Raw genomic sequence first — 24,458 nt, 5'->3', positions numbered from 1 at the left:
ATGAACATTATAATGGAAAATGTAAAAAAAGGAGCGCAAAATGTTTAGAATCCGATAATAGAGAGATTGAGTATTTGTTGTAACTGTTCAAGAAATGTTACATATTTCGACAAGCATTGAGTTTTTCATGACTTCACTCTGTACTTTCCTGGTTGAAACTGTAGAAAAGCTACAATTCTTTCCAATTTTGATGATTTTTGAATATGCCGTAGAAATCAATATTTCGGACAACTCTTTTCTGTACATGTAACTTCCGGTCGGCCATAGTTTCCGAGATATTCACAAAAAGTTATCGGCATCATTATAGTGAATTCTGTCGAGAATTGAGCGTCCCTAACTGCCAGATTAAGGTAGCTAACCTAAATCCAAACCCAATACATTGATGATATTTATTTTTAGTTTGATTATAGCAAATATTTCTTACAGCCTTGCATATGCAGCTATGCACAGAGCTTTATCCAAGCTTGTCTCGTTTATACATAATATGTATAAACAGAAGATAAGAGCTAGGTATCGCTTGGCCGTTATACCCGCCCGCCGCACGCCGCCAGACTTTTGGCAATCAATACTAACGCGCACGCTGCCACGGACCCACAATGATAGAACACTGTAATGGTATCGATGGATTATTATGAATATCTCGGAAACTCAACTCTCAGTTACATGTACAGGAAAAAATTGTTCAAAATGTTGAGCTTCTCATACTATTCAACATATTTAAAAATCATCGAAATCAGAAAGGACATAGTTTCTCTATAGTTTCGGCCTTTTTTATTCCAAATGTCACGAGCAATCAATTAATACAAAAGTTTGTAAGTTTAAATTTAAAAAAAGGTGCAATGGCAGTTTGCAATTTTTTATTATGACAGACACCATATTTTACCAAAATTTGAATTTACGTACTTACTTATCGCTATCAATATAACAAACGACTGAAAAAAAGGCTGTACAAGTATTATCATATACATTTTTTCAATATTTACGCTTTTCAATTTAAACTTCTTTCTGCAAGATTATTATATTTCTTGCGTGTTTTTAACAATGACACCTAACTGTTCCGAGTTTCAACACAAAACGAGTTTCAAACACATATATTTCATTTCAAATGATCTTACAAACCATTTTGTGCAAGAAAATTACTGTTTACAATTTTTCACGATTTTGGCTGTCTTGAAGACTAATTCGACGGGTCTTCAACTTTTACCAATATCATTATAATAGTATAATGTTTCATTGCTAATGAAATTCAAAATGATTTATATAACATATATAATATGTACATGCGATTTATATAGGTAATATGTGATATTAGTAATCTGTGATAAATGTTCAAATATTTTCATGTACTACTGTAGATAACAGTGACTTAAATGATGGAATAAGATATAATAAAAGACTTACTATTCTCGAAGACGAGCCCATTTATTTCTGAGGAAATTAAATGCTAGTGGCTGTCCAATAGGGTTGCTAGCAATAGAATTTAGAACATGTCCTGCATCTTGCTTCCTGATACCCGAATTTTCCGTAACCATCCAGTCCAAATAACGACTTAAAAGCCAAGTTTCTCTCGTACAACCAAGAGAATGCAGAAGTAAATCCTTCTCAGAACCGACATTAGTTTCTAAGTACCTTTGCCAAGCAAAGTCCCATTCAATTTGTCCTCCGAATCGAATAGCCGTACAGTAGACGACCAATTTCAGATTTGGCGAGATCCTAACAATATTTAAAAGTTTTATTAAGAGATATTACTTCTCTAATATTATCAAATTTTGCAATATGTATTATCATATTGAATCGGGCAAATAGATAATTTTTCTTTGAAATGTCATTTCAGATGGAGTTATCTTTTAAATGAAGTAATATAATGTATTATTTCTATTTTTAAAAGAAATTAATTCCTAGTTAAAATGTAACTTTAGAGAAAAATACATTCTTTTGTGTAAATAACTTTATAATAAAGGACCACACACTTTTAATTTTGAATATCAAAAAATATGATACATAAGATTTCACAATCTTGATTAAACTTTAGAGTAACTTAAAAATAGTAACATAAAGAAATAGAAATATAAATAAAAAGAACTTTAAATATGTTGAGTGTCCTGGAAAATGTAATACTATTGAGCAGTATAATAGTCTTCAGGAAAAGGTAGGTTGAAAATATAGAAAAAATGTTTTAAATATATGACTGATATATTTATTATATATGACCAATATATTTTTTAAAATATATAGAGGGTTATCCATTTAACTCGTAACCCGCGCGAGACTGTGGAAAGTGGCAACATTGATCAATGTTAACAATTGTCAATCGTTGAATTTGTAGAAAGTGATCGTTAATAAATTTTAAATTATAGCATAGAAGAAGATGTACATACTAAATCAATTATAGACAAAGTACGGATAAAAAGAAGACAGATGTACTGGCTAACTAATCGAAATTCTAAACTCAGCATAGACAATAAACTAAAAATCTACAAAACAATAATAAGACCAATTTGGACGTACGGAATACCGCTATGAGGGACAGCAGCAATGAGCCATATAAATAAACTAGAGTCGCTACAGTCGAAGATACTGAGAACAATAGTCAACGCCCCATGGTATGTCAGAGACGAGAATATACACAAAGACTTAAAAATACCAACGGTCAAAGAAGAAATCGGCAGGTACGCAGAAAAATACAAGGAAAGAACGGCAAAACATCAAAACCTGCTGGCTGCTGAAATGAGCAAAACCTACATAAAAAGAAGACCAAGAAGAAAACACCCCACTGACCTCACTAAAGGAATAAAATAATCAAACTCGAAGATGGTATCCTGCTGGAGGTAGTCATCCACATATTATTTAGCAATTAAGTTAGAAAAATTTACAGAATTTCCAGGTGGACAAATTGTAAAGTACAAATTAAATAATAAAAAAAAGAATATGTAAAAAATGTAAAATGTTGGTGGAAGCAGAGAAAGCGCCATGATGTTTGTACGAATGCGAATAGTAATATTGTATATACATACTTTACTTTTCAAATTACTTTTCAAATAATCATCTTGTGTGGCAGGAGGTGGTGACCACGGTGCCTAATCGTTCTGTATTCTTGGCAATTCTTGTTTATAACCTGTATAACTCCAGATAATTCTAGTTCTAATTCTAGCAACAACTCATAGATAGCAGATGTCGATCATACGATTGCACTAGTAAATACATGCGGGTTCCGAGTTAAGTGGGTATATTAAGTGGTATACTTTCAGCTCATATCAATAATAAACTAAGATGATAAATAGTAAAGTAAAAGTAAATATGGACATACATCACCTGATCATTATTTTAGAATAGTATTATACTAAATATACTAAATAGTATTAGGTTGTCCCAAAAGTTTATTTCATTTAATAAGGAAATACTAGATGCACAACATTTTTTGTTTTATATTATTCTATTGAATTATGTATGATCGATTTTGCTCTATTATTATAAAATTTCTTCTATTATTACAAAATGAATCATACATAATTCAATAAAATAATATAAAACAAAAAATGTGGTGCATCTACTATGTGCATATAAAACGAAATAAATTTTTGGGACAATCTAATATTATTCAGTATATTAATTCCAAAATAATAATCTGATGATGTATGTCCACATTTATTGCAGTAATAGAGCAAAATGGATCATACATAATTTAATAAAATAACATAAAACAAACAGTGTTGTGCATCTATTATTTCCTTACAACACAAAAGGAACTTTTGGGACAACCTAATATATAATAATTGTACTGATAATTGATTTCCGACTTTCTCGAAAACAGTGACTTACATATGTATTTAGAAAAGTTTTATTTTCCAAATTACATATGTTACTAGTACTGCGTTTGTCAAGGCATCCTTTATACCGAATGATGAAGTTATTGTTTATGAAATAATCAGAATATATTAAACACAATTAATATTATGTATAATATTCACGATGCCGTATGCATTCAAATATCAATTGAAAAAAGGAAATTATTTTCAAACAAAGTTAGAATGTCAATGAATTACAAATATTTTTTATTATTTGTTTTATAAAGGTATAGAGAATTTGTTACAGTACTAGTTTTCATAATTTGACAAATTGCTTAATACATAATATAAGAGGTACTTACGGATTATTTTTATCCGGGCTAGGCGTATTACGCCAATTATAGAACTGTCTGACTGCATTTTGCACACAATCATCATGGCCGAAGTTACATGCCCATGTTAGCACTTCGATCCGGGTGAGAACTGTCAACTGAGGATCCCGAGAACTATCCTTAAAACCAACTTGTTTGTACACGTTGTCGAGTAGCTTCAAAATGTATACCTAAAACATTACTTAATGTAACATAAAGAAATATATGTGTCGGAGATGAAAAGAACACCGGAGCCTTTGGAATTTTGGATAATCCCGCAACATTGTAACCTAGAGTCTACTATAGCTGTAATTGAACAATTGTAGTTATTCAACCCGATTGTAATTATTCGAGAATTGTGATAATGAGCTTGGGCTCGAGGCGACAGTCAGTCGCCGAACGTAGCCGCGGTCACGGGATGAACGTTTTGCCTAACAAGGTATGGAGTAATTCTATAGCTCTCCTTAAAAGAAATATTCGTGGCGACACGCGACAGTAAACATTCCAACGGTTTCTGTCCCGTGGCTCGCCACGTGCAGACCCTATTCTTCGAATAAGATGATTGCCAGATGTCGATGCGTCTCCGCAGTACATGTTCGGCTAGCCCGAGAGCCCGTTATAAATCTTAAGGTTTAGTTAACTAAAGTCCTTCAAACAGACAAACAGCCTTTGTCCCAACTACGGGAAGATAGGGGAGACATATTTTTCAACGAGTGGCGTCTCCCACTAGCAACTTTCCCTCGAGGGCGGCTAACATCCTTTTCTAACCACCGATATGGAGATTGACCAATTAGCAGCAACGCCAATTTCCCTTACTTTCTGAACGAAGGCTTTTCTCGACGAATCCGATGATCTCGTGTCCTTAGACACACCCCATTATAGTTTTCCTCTGTGGCATCATCGGGACAGGAAAGGCATTCTCGCTCGCGATCTCATCGATTAAGGAGTAACGCCTTCGCGATTAGTGATTATTTTCAGACTTAGACTTTGTGTGAACGTTCTGTTGTCATCCCGTTGGCCGCGGATTCGTTATTGAGCCCGAGAACATCGTCACTAGTGTCGCGAGTGCCGAACCGCCGTGATCAATTGTTAAGACTGTAATAATTCTATCATTGCAATAAACTACGCCTGTGTGTACTGTATCAATGGCTAATCCTCGAGAAGATTCATTTGACGCCCACAACCCCATTCCCAGTGATGATCCGACATATGTATTTGTTCTAGCACAAATAGAACATTCCATTTATTATCCAAAAATTTAGTCACACAACATTCAGTGTACTAGTTTCTGTATGTTATAGGTATAAATAAACAACTCTTACATCCATTTGAAATAATGAAAATTTATCCTTTTGGATTATGAATTATATATAAGGAAAAGATTGTGTAGAAATTTTATTTAACTGTCTCCGATCTTATTATAAATGAGTTAATGTATGTTAAAACATAATCATAAATATGGTCCTACTGGGATTAAAAATTCTATCCTTTTTCTAATATCTTTTCATATTCTTGTGTTCAGACTTTCATTCTATCTTAGACATTTTCCCGAGGCACATTTAGTTATATCTGTCTAAAACTTTCTGTAATCGTGCATTTTTCGTGCAGTTTACTTTCAAATAATCGGTCATCCCATGTGTTTGTAACATTTAAAATTCAGTCATAGTAAGATACACATCAAATTCCCGTTCATAAAATTATAAAAATTAATTTATTATAATATTTGAAATAGGATATATGACAAAATAATAATCAAATCTTTAAATAGCATCGTATATCATTTTCTAACTTACGTAAATTATGTTTGTGTTCAAATATGGAGGATTCTGCTATGAATAGCCAAAAAAACATGGCATATAGTGTTGTTTTGGGAAACTGGTATAGAAAAATTAATAAATTTTTGTATTTACCCGAAATTTGTCGTAACTCGGCGTTTTGACTAGCATGCTATCCAAATATTCCATGGCAGTGAAAGCAGACTTCCAAGGTAAATACTCAGTTTCGTGAGCTAAATACGATGTGACATCCAAAGCAATGGCGTAATCTAGCCTTCCGGCTCTGGCCAAATTAAGCGCATCATCTATTAACTGAGCACGATTGATCGTTGAAATATTTCTAAAGGAATCCTTGTTCAGTTGTTTGATTATCAATTGCCAATTTTTCCTGTCGTAATTCACTCTGTAGTATCCTAAATAGAGAAAAATTTCGAAACAAAGGATTAATCAATGTATGTGCTCAATAATTCATATAATATATTAGATATGTGTAATGTATTAAATATATTATATATATTATATATATTTATGAATTGCATGTACATAAATTAATTATATATTAAATATATTAAATTTAGACCAGTATAATATACATATAAAAAACGAACTTGATGTGAATCTTTATTGTGAGAGACAATGAATTTCGAGTGTCAAAGATGAGTGGAAGGGTTGTGCGCATATCTGTGTGTGTGTACTTAAGATTAGGCTATCAGAAGAATATGTGATAACCCATGTTTTGGGATAGGTGTAATAGAATATCTCTCTCAATCGAAATAATTGTCTCTCAAAAAACAAATTGATCGACTCTACCTTTCTTCAATTTTATTGCATAGATACTGTGCGGAGTTGGAAGATGAGCAATAAGACAGCACTGGGTGAAGGGTGGTACTGCTCTTTATCGTTCAATCTCACGCGTCGCTATATTGTTTCATTTCGTATACGAATAACCAATCACAGTCGTATTGCATATGCTAGTATTCTTTCTAGCTCCGCACAATACATGGTTATAATTAAGCAAATGATTTATTTCTTCATGCCTATTTATTGCAAGACAATTGTATAAGTAGTTGAAAATTCTAATATGAATTTTAAAAAATTCTGTTTTTGAAGATTTATTATTTTTTTCTGCTTTTTAATTTATGAAGTTGATCAATATCATATTGCATTGAAAATGTATGTTGTATAACAAAATTAGGTATTGAATAGTAGCGATAAAAGAACACATGAGAGTTTTTCGTTATTTCGCGTCGTGCTATTAAATATTTTATGCTGTGCTGCCTTATATAATCTTCACGTTTCAAAATTATTTTTAATATATTTAATTCTAATTTTATTAGATCGTGAGGTATTACGTCATTTTTGGGCGTGTTTTTATCAAATAATATATGTATTATTCTATATACTATGCCATTAGAATTCACATATTGTTAATGTAAGAGAAAATAATTCATACTTGATAATGTTGCAAACAGAATCCTAAGAATTTCCATCTCTATTTGAAACAAAAGATGTAAGAACCAAGAAAGCATAAATCGATATTTAATTTTATGTTAGGAGAGAGAAAGAGAGAGAGAGAGAAAGGTAATATACATTTTTATATACGTAGACTGATATTTGTTTCAAAATTATTTCAGAACATGTTCCTTACCAGTTTCTTGAATATTCAAGATCACCCACTCCGAGAAATTCCAGTTCAAATTCGATAGCGTAATCGATTTTTCTGCTTTCATCCATTGAGAAGGTTGAGTTGTATTGAAATTTAATTGACTTTCAGTCGTATATGTGATTGGTATCCACCATAGTGGTTCAACACTAGATGTGGTCACCATAGTACCATTACGAAGCATAAAACGGTCCTAAAATGAAAGAAGCGAACGAAAACATAACAAACGTTATTCGTGAACGATACATCGCGTCGATTCATTGTAATATTGTATTGAAAGCCACGGATGAAAAATATTATATGATAATTTACATTACCTGTCTTTTATAAAATTTTTAAATTCGCAGTCTTTGGTATAACTGGTTGCGTTATTAATATTCTGCGATAGTTCGAGTGAGAAATGAAGTGTGACAACCGATTTACTAGTGCTTTCTAATGAGTGAGAGTGCGATAGTGATTACGTTGGTTAAACCAATAAAAGGGCAGAACAACTGCCTTCAAAATCCTTCAACAATGACTTTCCAATTTAACAAATCGTACTTCATACTCTGCAGTTATCTCCGATATATTTCCCCAAAAAGATCTAACCCCAATCATAGAAGAAAATGGATAAACGATTAAAGACTACGAACAAAAACCACAAAGTTGTAACTCTACCATTATATGCATATTCCTATCCAACAGAAATATTACGGGCGGATTAACGGAGAACCACAAGGAAATTCACATATGATACAGAGGCATGCCCTTCAATTAAGATCCTTGATATTAAAATGAAAACAAATAATAATATCAAATGTACCACACAATGTAATTGTGGAATCATTAGATAAAATTGGTAAAAAAAAATTAGATAAAAGGTACTCAAGTACAATAAAAAAATATAAATTAAAAAAGTTTTTTAACAAGGTTTTATTCATAAAGGCACTAAAAATTTGAAAATAATCTCTATTTTTGTGACTTTTATGAGGCACATAAATCATCTGAAAAAAAATGAGCGCCCTACATATATTACGTATATGTCATATATGGCAAACAGAGATTATATTTAACATTTTAATGTGTTCACGAATAAAATTTTCATGTGAAATTTTTAAAATTTATGTTTTTACTTTTTACTTTTTAGTAAATTCCCAGATAAAACAATTTTTAAATTATACTAATTGATTTCATTATTATTGTTCAAAGCACGGGAAAATCCTTGTAACGAATGAACAAAAAACCTCGTAACGAACAAATAAGTATTATTAATTTGACCTAGTTTCCTAGGGTTTCTGATAGAATATTGTGTTATCATATGTAATATCGTGATGTAATATGTTCACAAAGAGTGGACAATAGAGATGTTAATCAGACAGAAAAGACGATTGTTGATTAACTTGAACTATTCACACCAAACGTACAGAAAACAGCGCAATCCACACTCTCATCGGCAACGCCACTCGCAACCTCCGTCTCCGCTCGACTCGCACTCTGTTTCTCGACTCGCACCCTGTTTCTCGACTCGCACTCTGCTCCTCGACTAACTGTTGTCGCATTCTATTGCCCTTTTCCTAAGCCCACCGCACACGTGTTCTGCAGACGCTCGTGGCCAGGGTCACGTAGGTCTTTTCCACGAAACTATGCACTTGAAAAGACCGATGACACATTGATGGGCCCGACGGCGCCTCGGCTCTCGCGACACTGTTCATAGTTCGTCCGATATTTCCCAGGCCTTTCGTCCACGATACTACACATATGTTACATCGCGTGAGATGGTCCGTGCCACGTCCTTCATTGTCTGACCGTCAAAGGCCCATGCACGGTTATACAGACCCTCAATAAACCTAAGGAATTACCATAAACAAAATCTTTTTAACTGAATCTTTAATCCTGCAAGTATTTTCGGTTTATGGCTGGTCTTCAGAACAGTCCTTAGGTTCATCATTCGCTCTTAAAAATTACGGAGTAAGCGGATATTTACCTAACGGGAAAAGCCGGTTTTTCATGATCAATGTCACCCATGAGCCACGTTGGAAGGAAACTTCCTCCTCCTATCTTTATTCATTAACGTTGGCTATAACCAATGGGCATCGCGGATCGTTACTCTCACTTTCCTAACGAAAAGTGTGAACAACGAATCCGCGTACTTAGTTCAAAACGCACACCCACACCGAGCTTTCCTCAGTGATAATACGAGAACGAACTTCATTTGATCTTTAGACTTGTTCTCTGGACTTGTTCTCTGGACTTGAGCTACACTACAGAACAGTCACCACATTTCTAAACTTGTTTCACAAACAGTTCGAGTAACAGTAACAGTTAAAGCTCAGAAGTAACAATCAATCATCACAGTCCCCAAGTCGAAGACAGTCAATCGACAGAGGTCATATCATCACAGTCGCCAATACGAAAAGAGTCTCAGGTCGTACTCATTCGTAGTTTGGCAGTCAACATACGCACCACTGTATTAAATATTGAAGTTATTAGATTGTTGAAAATATATATATTATAACCTGTTAATATCAGCGTTATACCCATTTGACCACATCTATTATCTTAATCGAAATATCTGGGCGCAAGGTTTGAAGAAAATTGATTAAGTAAAAGTGTGTCAAAAATCGCTCGCAAGATTTGACAACTTCAAACAAACATAACAAATTGTATAAAATCTTATAGTAATAATAAGCTTCCTTCTTGTTGGCCTGGTTGATATTGGTTTGTCGTAACACGTATTAAGTTTTAGACATCAGTTATATATCAACCTTAAGGAGAAAGTTACTAAGCCCAAAATGCGCTTTGAATATCATACACCTTCTTCAAAAGATACAGAGAACTACACAACAATAAACCTAAATTACCAACCCCATCCTATACTAGACTTAATAAAATTCTATAATCACCCATAATCGAAACGTTTTCTACCATTGGACGAAAACAAACAAAAATAGCCCCCTGGATTATTAAGATTACACTGACAAAGACCAACCTTATTGATCTCCCGAAAAATCAAACAGGCAGAACAGAATACAATATCACATTCCTAGAATTAAATGCTAATCGAATAATAAATCGATCCATCGAGATCAGAATCAGGAGTAGGATATACCGTTATCACAGGCGATGAAATAATAAAACAGAACCTCCCGAAATTGACATCGATCTTCGTCGACATAAATTGCCATATGTTGCCATATTGAAAGCTCGGAAATTTGCACTCATCAATAACCTACAAAACTTTGCCATTTAACCGGAGTCCATAAGTGTGATCAAAGTCTTCGACAACAAAAAAGCCGATGATGCAGCTAAAAATGTTATAACCCTCTCACAGACTGAACCAACGTCCTAACCAACGTGGATCCTAATTCCACGTCAAGATCAAATAAACAATATAAAAATAAGCATAAAAGAAGGATGGTACAAAACCAAAGGAACAAGAGTTGACAATGTAATTCAGCATTTTGGTCAACAAGTACCATGTAAGAGTGAGAACAGAAAAGAAAGAACTGTAATTTCCTGGATGAGGACTGGACATACTAAATTAACGCATGAATGCCTAGTCACAAGATCAGCGCCTGCTCGGTACAATATACGCCAAAACCAAACATTATATGAGCGCAGAGGAATAGGACCACGGCATAAAGATAAACTTACAACATAGTACCAGATACAGTTCTAACACTATAACATTACATAAAGAATACAGTACACTACCTTAAAGAAACAAATATATACTTCAAAATATTACCCATCCAGGTGCAACATCGTGGCTAATGATCTTGTAATCTATGTGACATAAAGTGTAGAAAATGAAGAGGAAGAATTTTCTCATTTAACATATTGTCATCAATTTTCCACTAAACTATCTCCTCATTTAATTTTGGAATTATGTATATGTTTTGTTACTCAACCGAATACTTAAAGAAATATCAAAAATATTAGCTATGACTACTGAACATTAGACTAATACTAATTAAGTTAAAATCAAGAAATTGGGCTTCTTTCTTTCCTGTGTGGTTTCCAATCTTTTTATTTGTAACAAACCTGCGTTAATGTCGCTGAACCAGTGTTATAATCTCGAATAACTGTCACCACTGGAAAACCAGTCTGGAGAGTCCAGGTATCCATAATTTGCTTTATCGTTATCGTTGGATCGAGAACGTTGTCTTTGTGCGCCTGTTTTGTCAAAGCATCCCATAAATCATTTTGCTCGGCACTTCGGTACGCTCTGTTACAAAAGTATGAACCATGATTTTAGTTTAATATATTAATCCTTCGCTCCAAAACAATATTTTACAAGTATAAAGTATATCTAACATTTAATTAGACATTATTATCATTAACTGTTACGTTATGTATTCTGTTTCAGATTTAAATAGCGAGACCAAGACATTTTAAATATACAGCAAACACGCATACACACATACACACACATTACACTCATCCCATATACCTCAAAATTATGACCGATATTACAATCATTTTTAAGGAAGACGCGACTGCAGTAGCGCATTGTGTATAAGACACGAAATCTCAGTTTCGAAGTGAATTGTTTAACCCTTTCGCTTCGACAATCCAGTTCGCCGAAGTACTGTCACTGAACGAAAACGCGCGCCAGAAATACGCACAGTGTGCCTGTTTGCTGTATATATGTTTCTCTAAGTCTTTAATAACAATAATTCTTGCAAGAACCATATATGAAATATCGTTTCACTGTCAATGGATGTAATAAATTTTTTAGCATGAAACAGTAAACGATCGTTTGGATGTTTGAAATATATTACGTGAAACGTTCTGATGTCGTTTCAACAATGAGTAACTTTAAGAAGTGATTAATCCAATATGTCAATAAAATCAACAGAAGATGTTCTGCCGATAGCGGAAAAGTATATTATTGACTACAGATAGCACTTGTATATGCATCATTTGGATGCCGGATATATGGGGTGCCAGACCCAGGAGTCATCACGTGGTCGCAGCCTATATGCGACGCTCGTACCCATAGGTCATCTCGTGGATGCCGCCTATAAGCGGCGCTCGAAGCGAAAGGGTTAAACACTTTGTTTTGTTTTGTTTTCTCATTATCCATTTGTCAGATCATTTTATCGCTGGGTTAATTAACTATTTCTGCCTTATTCACTCTCAGACGCCCATAGAACCTATTTTTCACTTCAAATTCAATAAATTGAAATCGTTTTTGATATATCTATTATTTCTTAACTTTAAGATATATAATATGGAGTAAAAGTAATTTAAGATATTTAAAAAGGCATTAATAATATATAATTGATTATATATATATAAGATATGCCATATAACGTGCACCCGTGTTCAGGCACTTCCAATAATCTGTCAAAAAACTATTGGAAACAAAAATTATACAGCTTTAAGTCGACAACACATTGCAATGGACAAATTTCCAAAACATATTTTCTCGACAAAAAGCCAAGGATACTTTTACTGTTTTAGATAATACTATGTATTTCTGACTTCAAAGTGAAATAGCTGATGTCAGAACAAATTCAACAATCTTCTATACTATGATCTTGACATGACCTTGAATTCAGAAATATTGAGGAAATCAAGAAAAACATTATCGAAAACATTATAAGCTAATACAAGATCTAGATTGAAGACACATAAAATAAATCTTAATCAAAAAGGAAGTGGTTATACTAAATACCTTCTAATCTAAAGTACGTTAACTAACCTTTTGTACAAAAGTCATTGCCTTTTCTAATGCATCCTAATTTGGTCCGAAATCTGAATAATGAACGTGAAAATTAAATTATTATCCTTATACTTACTTTCCATTCAAATAATTTGTTAGACCTTGCTTGAATACTTTGTTAGTAAGAAAATGATCCATCATTCTTATTATAGAAGCACCTGTTCAAATATTAATATGATTATATTACCATATTGTATCATATTATATTACAAACAACACGTCTTTTATTTATACCTTTTTCGTAAGAAATTCTGTCGAAAATTTCACTAATCTCATCGGGATGTTCGACTTCGATCGATATCTGATGTGAAGATTCTAACGCGTCTAAAGCAAAAACATTTTGCAGATCATGTACAACGAATTGTTCCAAAACCTTCCAAGTTGGTTCCACCTAGAAGATTAAACCGATAAAATCTATGAAGAATTCTAATTATTTAATCCAAAAGGAAATAAGAAGAAAGTTGAAAATACGTATACTTCATATAGTACAATCTATTACCATCTATCAAATGGAAATATTTTACTTTTATCAAAATAGAGAAACTTCATATTATTTTAAATCCATTGTTATTACCTAAAAAGTATTTAATTTAAAAATTATTAATATAAAAAATATTAATTAATTTGAAATTATTTTCATAATGACTATTACGTGACCTTTTCTTGTTTTCTATATAGTAAGAGTTTTTCAAGAATCTTAACAAATAATTTTTCAATAAATGTATTTCATACTATTATTATACGCAATAATTTATTTATGTTTCTGATTTCCTTTTAGAAATAGTTCTATATGTGTTTTATATTTAATGTGGTACTTTATCTATTGAAATATTTTAAACAAAATTGTAAATTCAGAAAATCTGCAAACAAGCAGCACCCCGGAAAGAATATCTAAGAATAAAGATTTATACCTAGAAAACATTATATGAAAATATTTCCTAAAATTAGAGATTAGTTGCCGTTATGAGATTACCTGTCGAAGACGACAAAGTATTGTATTTTTTATTCGAAATAATCTTATGGTATTATATATTTTTTTCCGGTTTATCAACTTACTGCATTCACACCGATATATTCTACATAAGTAGCAAAGCCTTCGTTCAACCAAAGATCCGACCACCAACTTGGAGTGACCAAGTTACCAAACCATTGATGAGCAAGTTCGTGAGATATTACAATTGCTACACGTTCCTGATCACTGCTGGTCGAGACGCCTTCTTGATATAGCATAGCAGTTTCTCTAAAAATTCAATCATATCACTTACCAAATATCGTAACGAATTTTATTCCATAACATGTTACATGTAGAATGTGAAGAAATTGTTTTGGTGTACACAGAAAATTAATTTCTATAAGAAATAACGAACCAATTAAATAATTAACAATCTCCTTAACAGATTGTTTAGATTATAAGAGTTTAATCAAAAATACTTGGGAAGAATTTAAAAATATTATCGAATATTAATTAATCGGTTTTAAATACAATTCTTCGATATCACTAGAAATAACTATATCCATGCAGTAATTGTGTAATATGATGAATATTCTCTTATAAAGAAATCGGAATATATTGATAAATAAGATGAAGTAGATAGTTAGTAGACGTTTTAAGTAGATAGAGTATTGTTTCGTGTTTCTAAAAAAAGATAAACATGAACGAAGGTCACTTTTGTTATGAATTCTCCAACTGTCATTCAGAGTATATAGGATTAAAATCGATATGCTTTAAAATACCCTATAAAAATACACAATTTAATGATAAAAATGATTGTTGATAAAACTTACCTGCAAGTGATTAAACCCCAGTTTTCCATAGCTCCTGCTGAAAAATCAGGTAGAGCAACAGTATCTATCTTGGGCAAGGGAAACTTAATCTTGAAATAGTCTTCGTAATATTCGAGTATTCTCGGGCCAATGTCTAAAGTGTAGCGTGCTTGCTCGATAGCGTCGATCCGTGCCCAAACTCTAAAGTGTTCAGATTCGGATTTCAGTACCTCGAAATCCGAAACAATAAAAGCAACCAGGTATGTGGACATCGGCACCGAACGTTCATAATGGTCCCACACGTATGTTGGTAAGCCAGGCCTGATTACAATTAAAGAAGAAAGATGTATTATACGATACAAAATTTATGGAAAATATGAAAAAATTAAAAATAAACATGTGAGACAATAGAAATGAATTGTGAGGCACAATAAGATTGTCATGAGGAGAAATGTCACAAATGGATGCGAAAATGCACGTAAAAAATATATAAGTAAATAATTATTCATTTCGTTATAAATGTATAGTATTCAACATCTTTTTCTAGCCCTTCTATCAGTTAAATACTTTTTGCTTCTTCCATCTAAAATTTAGCAACGAACATTTTCCAATTAACATCATACACGAAAATTTGGATCATATAGTTAATATTATATTTTATATATTTTTTGTATTTGTTTCATATAAGATCAATTTACATTTATAGGTACATATATGAATAAAACTATACCTATATTTAACTTCCCCATGTATTCTATATTTATATCAGTTTAATCGTGTGATTTTATATTTATACCATGTCATTTTTATTATAATTATATCACTGAGCCCTGTTTTAAAAAGTTTAGCAACTGTAATGTTATATTTGCCATCCCGCAATGTTTTACGGGCTCAAATATTATCTGTTGATAATATTTGAAATTTAGTACTATTTTAATATAACATTTTTTATTTTTCTTGTTATATTTAAACAATCATACAACTTGATTCTAAGCAAGCATCTCACAACATTTTTAGATTGTTGGGAAATAACTGACTACTTCAAATTCAAAATTTACTGAGTAATTGTGATAATAAGTATCAATTATCTCACAATAATATTAGAGAAAAATTATATCTTATTGGAGAAAGAAATTATCGTATAGATATATAGTTATTATAATTATCATACAGGAGATACTTCTATTAAAGTAGTGAAAATGTAGATACTCTTCTATCACATATTGTTGTGGGCTTGTATCTACGAATTATTACATTTTTTAAGAAGACAATTTTTAACGCAGAAAAACTTTACTACAGGAGTCGTAATAATCTAAATTTTTATAAAATTTATTAAATTGTTGGGGTTACGCACTCTGCACGTTTCGTGAAAAGGACGCAGAAAATAGAAACGGTTGTATCCTAAACATTTATCTAATTGTAAGCAATAAGAAGGCACAGTCGCGATTATTCATTATATATATTCGGAGAGTTCCATTCTTAAAAATCTTGCAGAATGACTTTTTCCATATGCATACGATAAATTTTTGATCCATCCTTACTGTGAATTTAAAATTCTCATAATACATGTATAAGGAGTCAAAAAGTCATGATTCTCAGAGAGAACGGGCTGAACATCAACTGTGTGACATTGCGTCACGTCTGTTAAGGGTGCCCTCAGACGACCAACAATATTATCAATATTTCAAGGTTCTCTACGAAAATGTGGTTTATCAATAAATATTGACAATAGATATTGGTTCTTTTAATTAGGAACCTTGAAGTATTGACAATATATATTAAACGCCCGAGGGCCCCCTAAGACTGTTAAGAGTCAGTGCAGTGAAATCGGACTAAAGTTCTGTTTTCTTGATCAATCGTTAATTCTACAGAATACGCATGTCAGTATAAATTCTGTTCGACATTATTTTGGAATTGCTCTTAGTTCTCGCATTGTTAGTGCGTAAAATACCATCTAAATAGTCATGTAACGCGTAATTATACTCCTTTATCCACGACATATACATACTTGTAACAACCTTTCTGATTTCAACACATATACATATATAGATAACTGTATTGTCGCGTAAATTCGAATATGATTATTTAAAATCTAACATTCTACCCAGCAATCCTTTACATTATAGTTGGACAAATGCATTAGATATGACTTCGTGTCGACATCCACTAATTAAAATTACAAGGCCTATACTAATATTGTAATCGTATTCCCTAAAATACCCCAGTCTGTCTTTTGCGTTGTTCGAATCCAGCTCGTAATAAAATCAAGCACATCAGAATGTTTTAGAAAAAAAACGAGTAGTATCACGTTTTTTCAATATTCATTTCATTTTTTAATATTTAAATAATTTAATACGGTAGAAAATTCGCAATTGCTACCAAATTCATAATAATCGAAGCTTTCTAAAATTTTTCAAATCAAGAATATTAGAATCTATAAAAAAGATTCATGAAAAATATATTTGATATATGAAAATGAAATAAAATAATACGTAAGTAACGACCATAAGATTGACCAAAATTTATTTCCCACCAATACAAATTTTATTATAAAGTTTCCGCTATATCGAAATGTTAAGTTATTCCCTTACTTCTTGATCGTGAAGGAATTTTTTCATTGTCAATTGTATTATGGAATCTAATGGACAAAGAACAGTACAGAACAATTAACTTAGACAACACGTTTTGCGCAAGCAAATTGATTACACAGTTAATAGACAGAGCCTTTATTGGTTCTACAAATTACGTCTACGTTGAAATGCCGCAAGTAGTAAGAATGTTACATCCATGTCATGTTAAATTGCCAGTCATGCGCATGCTTTGTGTGTTCTATCAGTCACTATCAGAAGATTCGTATAATTGTTACTCAAAAAATTTTTATTTGAAATTTAGGTAATTAAATTATAAAATTCATTCAATTCAACGTAGTACCCAATGAAAAAAGATTATTATAATCTATTCAGATACCTAAATCATAATCTTTTAGATCCAATTTATATACATACCACAATCGCGCACACGCGCGCACACACACACATGCACGTTCCTACACATAAAACGTCCTGTTGATCTATAATAATTTATATATCAAAGATTATACCTTGAAACACAACATTGGGGATGACAAGAACTTATGATTCATTTTTGAAAGTCTAATTACGACACATCTCGTCTACGGAATTGGACAGTCTACATGCAAATAACTTGACAAAATTATGAACTTCTCGAATAATCCTATACATTTGATTCGATTGCGAAAATATCTCATAATATCCAAGTAATCGAGGTAATGTCAATCAACTAAACGGTCCAAATGTATCGCGTGTCTTGCGAAACCGTTTCCTCCATAGACGTGTTAAGTAGTTTAGTCACTTACACTGGCATAGGCTCCCCCGTTCTAGGCATGTTGGAGATGGATGACATGTTCTTTGGTCGTGCAATGCTGATCTTGAACGTGGCTTTCAGAGCGGGTTCATCGAAGCATGGAAAAGCACGTCGCGCATCTGTTGGCTGGAATTGTGACGTGGCGATCCATCTGTAACGCAAGATACAGAAAATGTTCACAATAAAGTGATAAATGATCATGTTCAATATATCAATACATACAAAGTTCCCTTTACAATTAGAAATTAATTGATAAGAGAATATCATGATTTAAACAGGCAAGAATAGTAAATGGAAACGCAACTTCGAAAAGGAAAATATAAATAATTATGATAATGTGAGTAGTATATTATAAAGATTAATATCAATAAATATGATTCAGAAAATAACTCTAATTATTGCTAATATAGATATATACGTATGTTCATCGCAAAGTCAAACATTAAGGCATATCTCTGTGTTCTTTATTTCTTCTATTTTAAGGATATAGATTGCGTACATAAAATATGTCTCTTCATATAATACGCTTTCTTTCTACGATTAAAAAAGATAATGTACAAATATTTGTTAGTTTTGTTATTTTATATTTTTGTTTTCATTTATGTATATATTTGTATAACTAAATAACTACACATATATACATATTTGAAATGCTTAAATAATGGAAGAAACCTAAATATTTGGGTTTCCAGTGAGATTAAAACTAGTTAGTACATACATTTTACATACATCTGCATATATACATATGCATATATAATTGTTCAATAACGCTATGCACGATTTTTCAAGCACTTCCGATAATCTACAAAAAGGTATTCCTAACAAAAGTCAGTAAGTTTTGAATAAGCATCAAAATTATTTCAATGCATTTCGTTGGTGTTTGCCTTAAGTGCTACCGAAAAAATTTCAGATTGAGTTCCCTAATAAGTTATTGTAGAAAAGTAATTGTATATTGTCCTGATACCGATTCAAATAATGGCTAAATAAACCTATATGGATTCGTCTAAAAAAATGTTACGTTGACATTTTATAGAGTGAAAAACCTTTTGGTAACATCTACTATCCCAATTTGTTGAGCCACACACCTGTGATTTAACGTCTTGATAAACCTTTCATACGTTAATGTTCCTATAAGTCCGATCTAGATATCCGAACTCAAGGATGAGTCGTATAGATTACATATATATACACCCGGCATATATATTTCGGGTTCGCATTATGATTAGGGTTAGGGACGTGAAAAGAATCTTCATTTGGATTACACATTGTTGTTATGCAATAGAGAATGTATTGACTAGTGCAAGTATGATTATTACAGAATTTGACAAGTAACCGTGGTAATTAGATACCTGAGAAGCTAATGACAATGATCCTAGGTTCAATATCGAATTCGCGGTCAACGGGACAACAGAATGCGCTTTCTTCCAAAGCCCAAGTTGTACTCAACTTGCTTGTCTACGGTACAAGTATTACTAAACTAACTCATTGTTAAAACGTGGAATATCCACCGAACGTAAAGACGCTAAGTAATACGACCTCACCAGAGAATGCCTTTCCCGTCCCGATGATGCCACAGAGGAAAACTATAATGGGGTGTGTCTAAGGATACGAGATCATCGGATTCGTCGAGAAAAGCCTTCGTTCAGAAAGTAAGGGAAATTGGCGTTGCTGCTAATTGGTCAATCTCCATATCGGTGGTTAGAAAAGGATGTTAGCCGCCCTCGAGGGAAAGTTGCTAGTGGGAGACGCCACTAGTTGAAAAATATGTCTCCCCTATCTTCCCGTAGTTGGGACAAAGACTGTTTGTCTGTTTGAAGGACTTTAGTTAACTAAACCTTAAGATTTATAACGGGCTCTCGGGCTAGCCGAACATGTCCTGCGGAGACGCATCGACATCTGGCAATCATCTTACTCGAAGAATAGGGTCTGCACGTGGCGAGCCACGGGACAGAAACCGCTGGAATGTTTATTGTCTCGTGTCGCCCCGAATATTTCTTTTAAGGAGAACTATAGAATTACTCCATACCTTGTTAGGCAAAACGTTCATCCCGTGACCGCGGCTACGTTCGGCGACTGACTGTCGCCTCGAGCCCAAGCTCATTATCACGACTCTCGAACAATTACAATCGGGTTGAATAACTACAATTGTTCAATTACAGCTATAGTAGACTCTAGGTTACAATGTTGCGGGATTATCCAAAATTCCAAAGGCTCCGGTGTTCTTTCATCTCCGACATATATATATGTCGGAGAAGGAAAGACAGCGGGATTTCCCGTCCGGAATGTTGGGACAAACCCCAATACACTAGTCCAGACTTTTACTATAGCCGCCCTTAAGTAATAAAAATAAGAAATAGTCTTAATGTTCCAATCTGACTTTATGACGATGGGTTTGGGCTCGAAGTGACATGGCAGGTCACCGGACGTAGCCACGGTCACGGGAGGGACATGTACCTGACAGGAGTATGAAATGATTATATGGCTCTCCTTAAAACAAAGATTAACCCGAGAAGCGGGGACAGGAGTATATAAGGGCAGCCTCTTTTGGATTAACGGAGTCAGAGTGAGAGTTAGCGCTAGTCAGTTAGTTAGTGAGTCGTTGGACGATTGAGTTATCGGGAAGTTACCCGAATCGAGTAGCGCGTTGATACGAGTCCTCCCGTGGATCGTGGATTCGTTGTCGAACCTGAATTCGCTGTCACCATCATCCCGACCATCCTATTACCATTACTCATAGCCTCTGGTAGTGTCCACATTCTTACTGATAGAGATTGGCTACATTCGCGACGGTAAAGTAAGTAAAGGTTCGTCGAACGCCCAAGTGCCACCCTGCCTCCGACATATATATATATAGACTAGATTGTTTAAAAATTTTCGATAATTTAATCGAGATTGCTTTTTGAATAATAATTACGGGACCAAGTTTCCAATTATATCTAAGTGATCCATAAATTGTTTTTAAAATATTTTTGAAGTACGAATTATTTATAAATTATTTAAAAATTGCCTATTATTTAATTAAAATTAATTATCGAATACTAATTACACGATTAAATTTAACGCAAATTAAACTGTCATGGTTTGATTGCATACGTTTTTGAAATAACTGACGTCTCAATGAACCGTTCCAAATAGATTAGTCAACTGGCAACTACAGATATTGCTTGATAAAGCAGTTTAAATTTACTGGCTACAAATAGCTGTCACCTACACTCTACAGAACAGAATTAAATTGCCGAAGCGTTTACCTCGTCTGACTGCCAACAGTATACGAGCTTCTATAAAAGCCTTGCAAGTAGTCATTCAGATAACCAACAAACTTTAGATGCACCACGTATTGCTTGCCACTCTTCAACGTGTCCAACGTTCTAATCACGTAAAACTGCCGTTCAGTGTCGTTTCTCTGTTCCATGATTTTGATTATCTTCTCCACTTTCTTGATTTCTGAATACTCCTTGATATTTGTGAAACTTTCATTGATATGCATATCCACCGCGTGCAGTGTCACATTTTTCGTGTCTTCCGTAACGTTCACTAGAATTTTTACCTGAAAATATAAAAATTATTTTAATTTCTGCAGTGTTTCCTTAAAAGTAACGCAGTGAGTCATGAATCATGAAAGTATTTCAACACTTGTAGAAAGTCTTCGTGAATGTATTATTTATAAAGGACATTTTGACATTTCATTATATTCATGACATTGTATCGAGGTGCGACTATCGTGATTAACATACTGATAAAATTTGAAACGAATCTGAAAATATATATACAAGTTACAAGACATTTATTCTAATCATACAATCATATTCTAATACTACAAAAATCATCCAAGTCATTAAATTATTCATTAATCATAGATATAGTCATTAATATAGTTATAAGTCAAAATATTTAGAGAAATCATCTATAGTGTTGATTATATGTTACATAATGGTTCAATTATATGGTATAAGACCTCCACTAATTGACAATAGAGCACACGCACATACATACATCTAATTTCATTGTTAATATGGATCCATTAATATTGCACTTATGTATATAATCATTAATAATGATCTAATGATATAAAGATAGTAGACTGTTTCCTATCTTTTTCATTTATTATTAAGATGATGAAATTAAGAAATTAATTCCAAAAGTTCCCGATATTTATGCATTATACATATATCTTGTAAAGTTCATTCGTTAATTTTTATTTTTGTATAATTATTATAAAGAAACAACACCAGTTCACCAAGGGGTGAACGAGCCACTGTAAGTAGAAAGTTTGGAGCGCCATCTACTATGAGTATAGTTTACAAAACTACAGTGAAAACTTGCAGAATTTTATGAACTACACTCATAATAGTTTTGTTTATGAACTTGTATAGACTCCCCTTTATTAGTATTTTTGTAAAATATATAATTATTAATATCTATTTTCCTCTTTATATTCATACGTTTAATCCTTTTTATTTATATAAAATTATTGGAATTGCTATTATAGTGTTATCTCTGACGTCTGGTAAATATGATTATATTGAAGAAGGGAAAATATGGCTAGAAAAAATCCCAAACTTTCTGTTTTTACAGGCTATTTCACTCCTACGTGAACTTGTGATCATCGTTCTAGTTTTTAATATTTGTTCTACATCTTCTGAATTAAAATATTTTCAGAGCATCGGGATTCGTCGCTCTTTTGATCTGTTAGGCAAAGAAGAAACAGTTCCTGTTTGATAGTTTCATGATCGTTTCACTAATATTTCAAAAAATTAATATACAGAAGCATTCTTGAGAATTAAGCTTTTTGTACAGAAAATAACTTTCACTGAATGCAATTCTTACTTGTTTTCCGATTCGTTAACGAGTTCACTGTTTGTTTGTGAGAATATCGCAGGAGAAGTACTTAGATTCATAAAAAGTGCAACTGCTTCATTTAAAAACACAGAAATAAACTCACAAATGCATGTTCCTAGCACGTAGTACGTTCCAAGCCACACTACTTCCTGTCATAAACCGCATTACAATTATAAAATGACTCAAAAGCTCCAACGTATTACTAGGATTATGATAATCCCTTACCCTAAATTGAAAGAATTGAATTTAAAATGAAAATTTCCTACCATCACCTTTATCAAATAAGACGTTAATGGATTTGATCTTTTTTACAAACTAAAAAACTAATCGGTTATATCTGTTTACTAAAACACCTATTTCCTTCGAAATCTCGACGTAGTTATCTGCAATTGTAATTACTTTTATGGAAAATGTGAATATTGGATTAGAATTATATTCTAAGAAATGTATTTTTAACGTATTTTCTTTACGCTATTGAAAGTGTTTTTTTATGTAAATGTAACAGACGAAATGCAGATTACTTAGTCTTTATTATACTAGGGCGTAACGTATGAAATATTTGTTGCCTGTCTTCGCTTAGAAAAGGAATAATTTTTGTTTTGTATTATAACGCATTTAATAATATAAGCATTAAGAAGTATTATATAGAAAAATTGGTTTTTCTAATATTAAGTTTGTTGGAATGTATGTTAAATCTCTTTATCAAGAGTGATTACTCTTTCGAGATTCTGAGGTAAATGCTATACGACCCCTCACAGTTCACTTACTAAACTGTGTCAATGCTTTTCTCACTCCATGGTCAAATTCTCCAGAGAAAGTGTCTATTTTTTGGCAATGCGATTAAATCCCAACCCACGTAAGGCATCTTTTAAACCAGCGCCGTCCAAAATTATCTCCCGAGAGACAAATATCGTCCTCATCAACACTTTAAATGAATACCTCGCGCTTTTTATTCATTAGGATTCGAGGTTCATGTTTGACTTCTTAGGCTGCATATCCATTTGTTGCTTACCATTGCTGCATATTAATGTGGATGGGCAAATATTGTATTATTGTGTATCGAAATGTGGTCCAAAGATACAGAATTATTTGCCGGTTTTTCGTCTTTATATCAAAGTCCGTGGACATACAGAAAAGTAATGTGGTAAAGCAGTTACGACTGATAGA

At 32.8% G+C, this 24,458-nt stretch overlaps 1 protein-coding gene across 2 annotated transcripts in view; it reads right to left on the bottom strand.

Moving 5' to 3' along the window:
* Window positions 1–24,458, bottom strand: part of superdeath (Suppressor of ER stress-induced death) — a 50,730-nt gene that overhangs the window by 10,466 nt on the left and 15,806 nt on the right. For both annotated transcript variants that reach the window (XM_076618363.1, XM_033343821.2), the window contains 11 exons: window positions 21,701–21,999; window positions 18,445–18,603; window positions 15,090–15,389; window positions 14,361–14,544; window positions 13,539–13,695; window positions 13,381–13,462; window positions 11,618–11,801; window positions 7,580–7,787; window positions 6,067–6,344; window positions 4,148–4,347; window positions 1,402–1,713 (listed from right to left, as the gene is read on the bottom strand). In XM_076618363.1, coding sequence (XP_076474478.1) covers window positions 1,402–1,713; window positions 4,148–4,347; window positions 6,067–6,344; window positions 7,580–7,787; window positions 11,618–11,801; window positions 13,381–13,462; window positions 13,539–13,695; window positions 14,361–14,544; window positions 15,090–15,389; window positions 18,445–18,603; window positions 21,701–21,999 — 2,363 coding nt within the window. The remainder of the gene's footprint in view (window positions 1–1,401; window positions 1,714–4,147; window positions 4,348–6,066; window positions 6,345–7,579; window positions 7,788–11,617; window positions 11,802–13,380; window positions 13,463–13,538; window positions 13,696–14,360; window positions 14,545–15,089; window positions 15,390–18,444; window positions 18,604–21,700; window positions 22,000–24,458) is intronic.

The sequence above is a fragment of the Bombus vancouverensis genome, chromosome 1, assembly GCF_051014615.1.
Source record: "Bombus vancouverensis nearcticus chromosome 1, iyBomVanc1_principal, whole genome shotgun sequence".
NCBI classification, from domain to species: Eukaryota; Metazoa; Arthropoda; class Insecta; order Hymenoptera; family Apidae; genus Bombus; species Bombus vancouverensis.
Note: the sequence above shows the minus strand (reverse complement) of the source record. Positions and strands in the feature narration are given on the sequence as shown.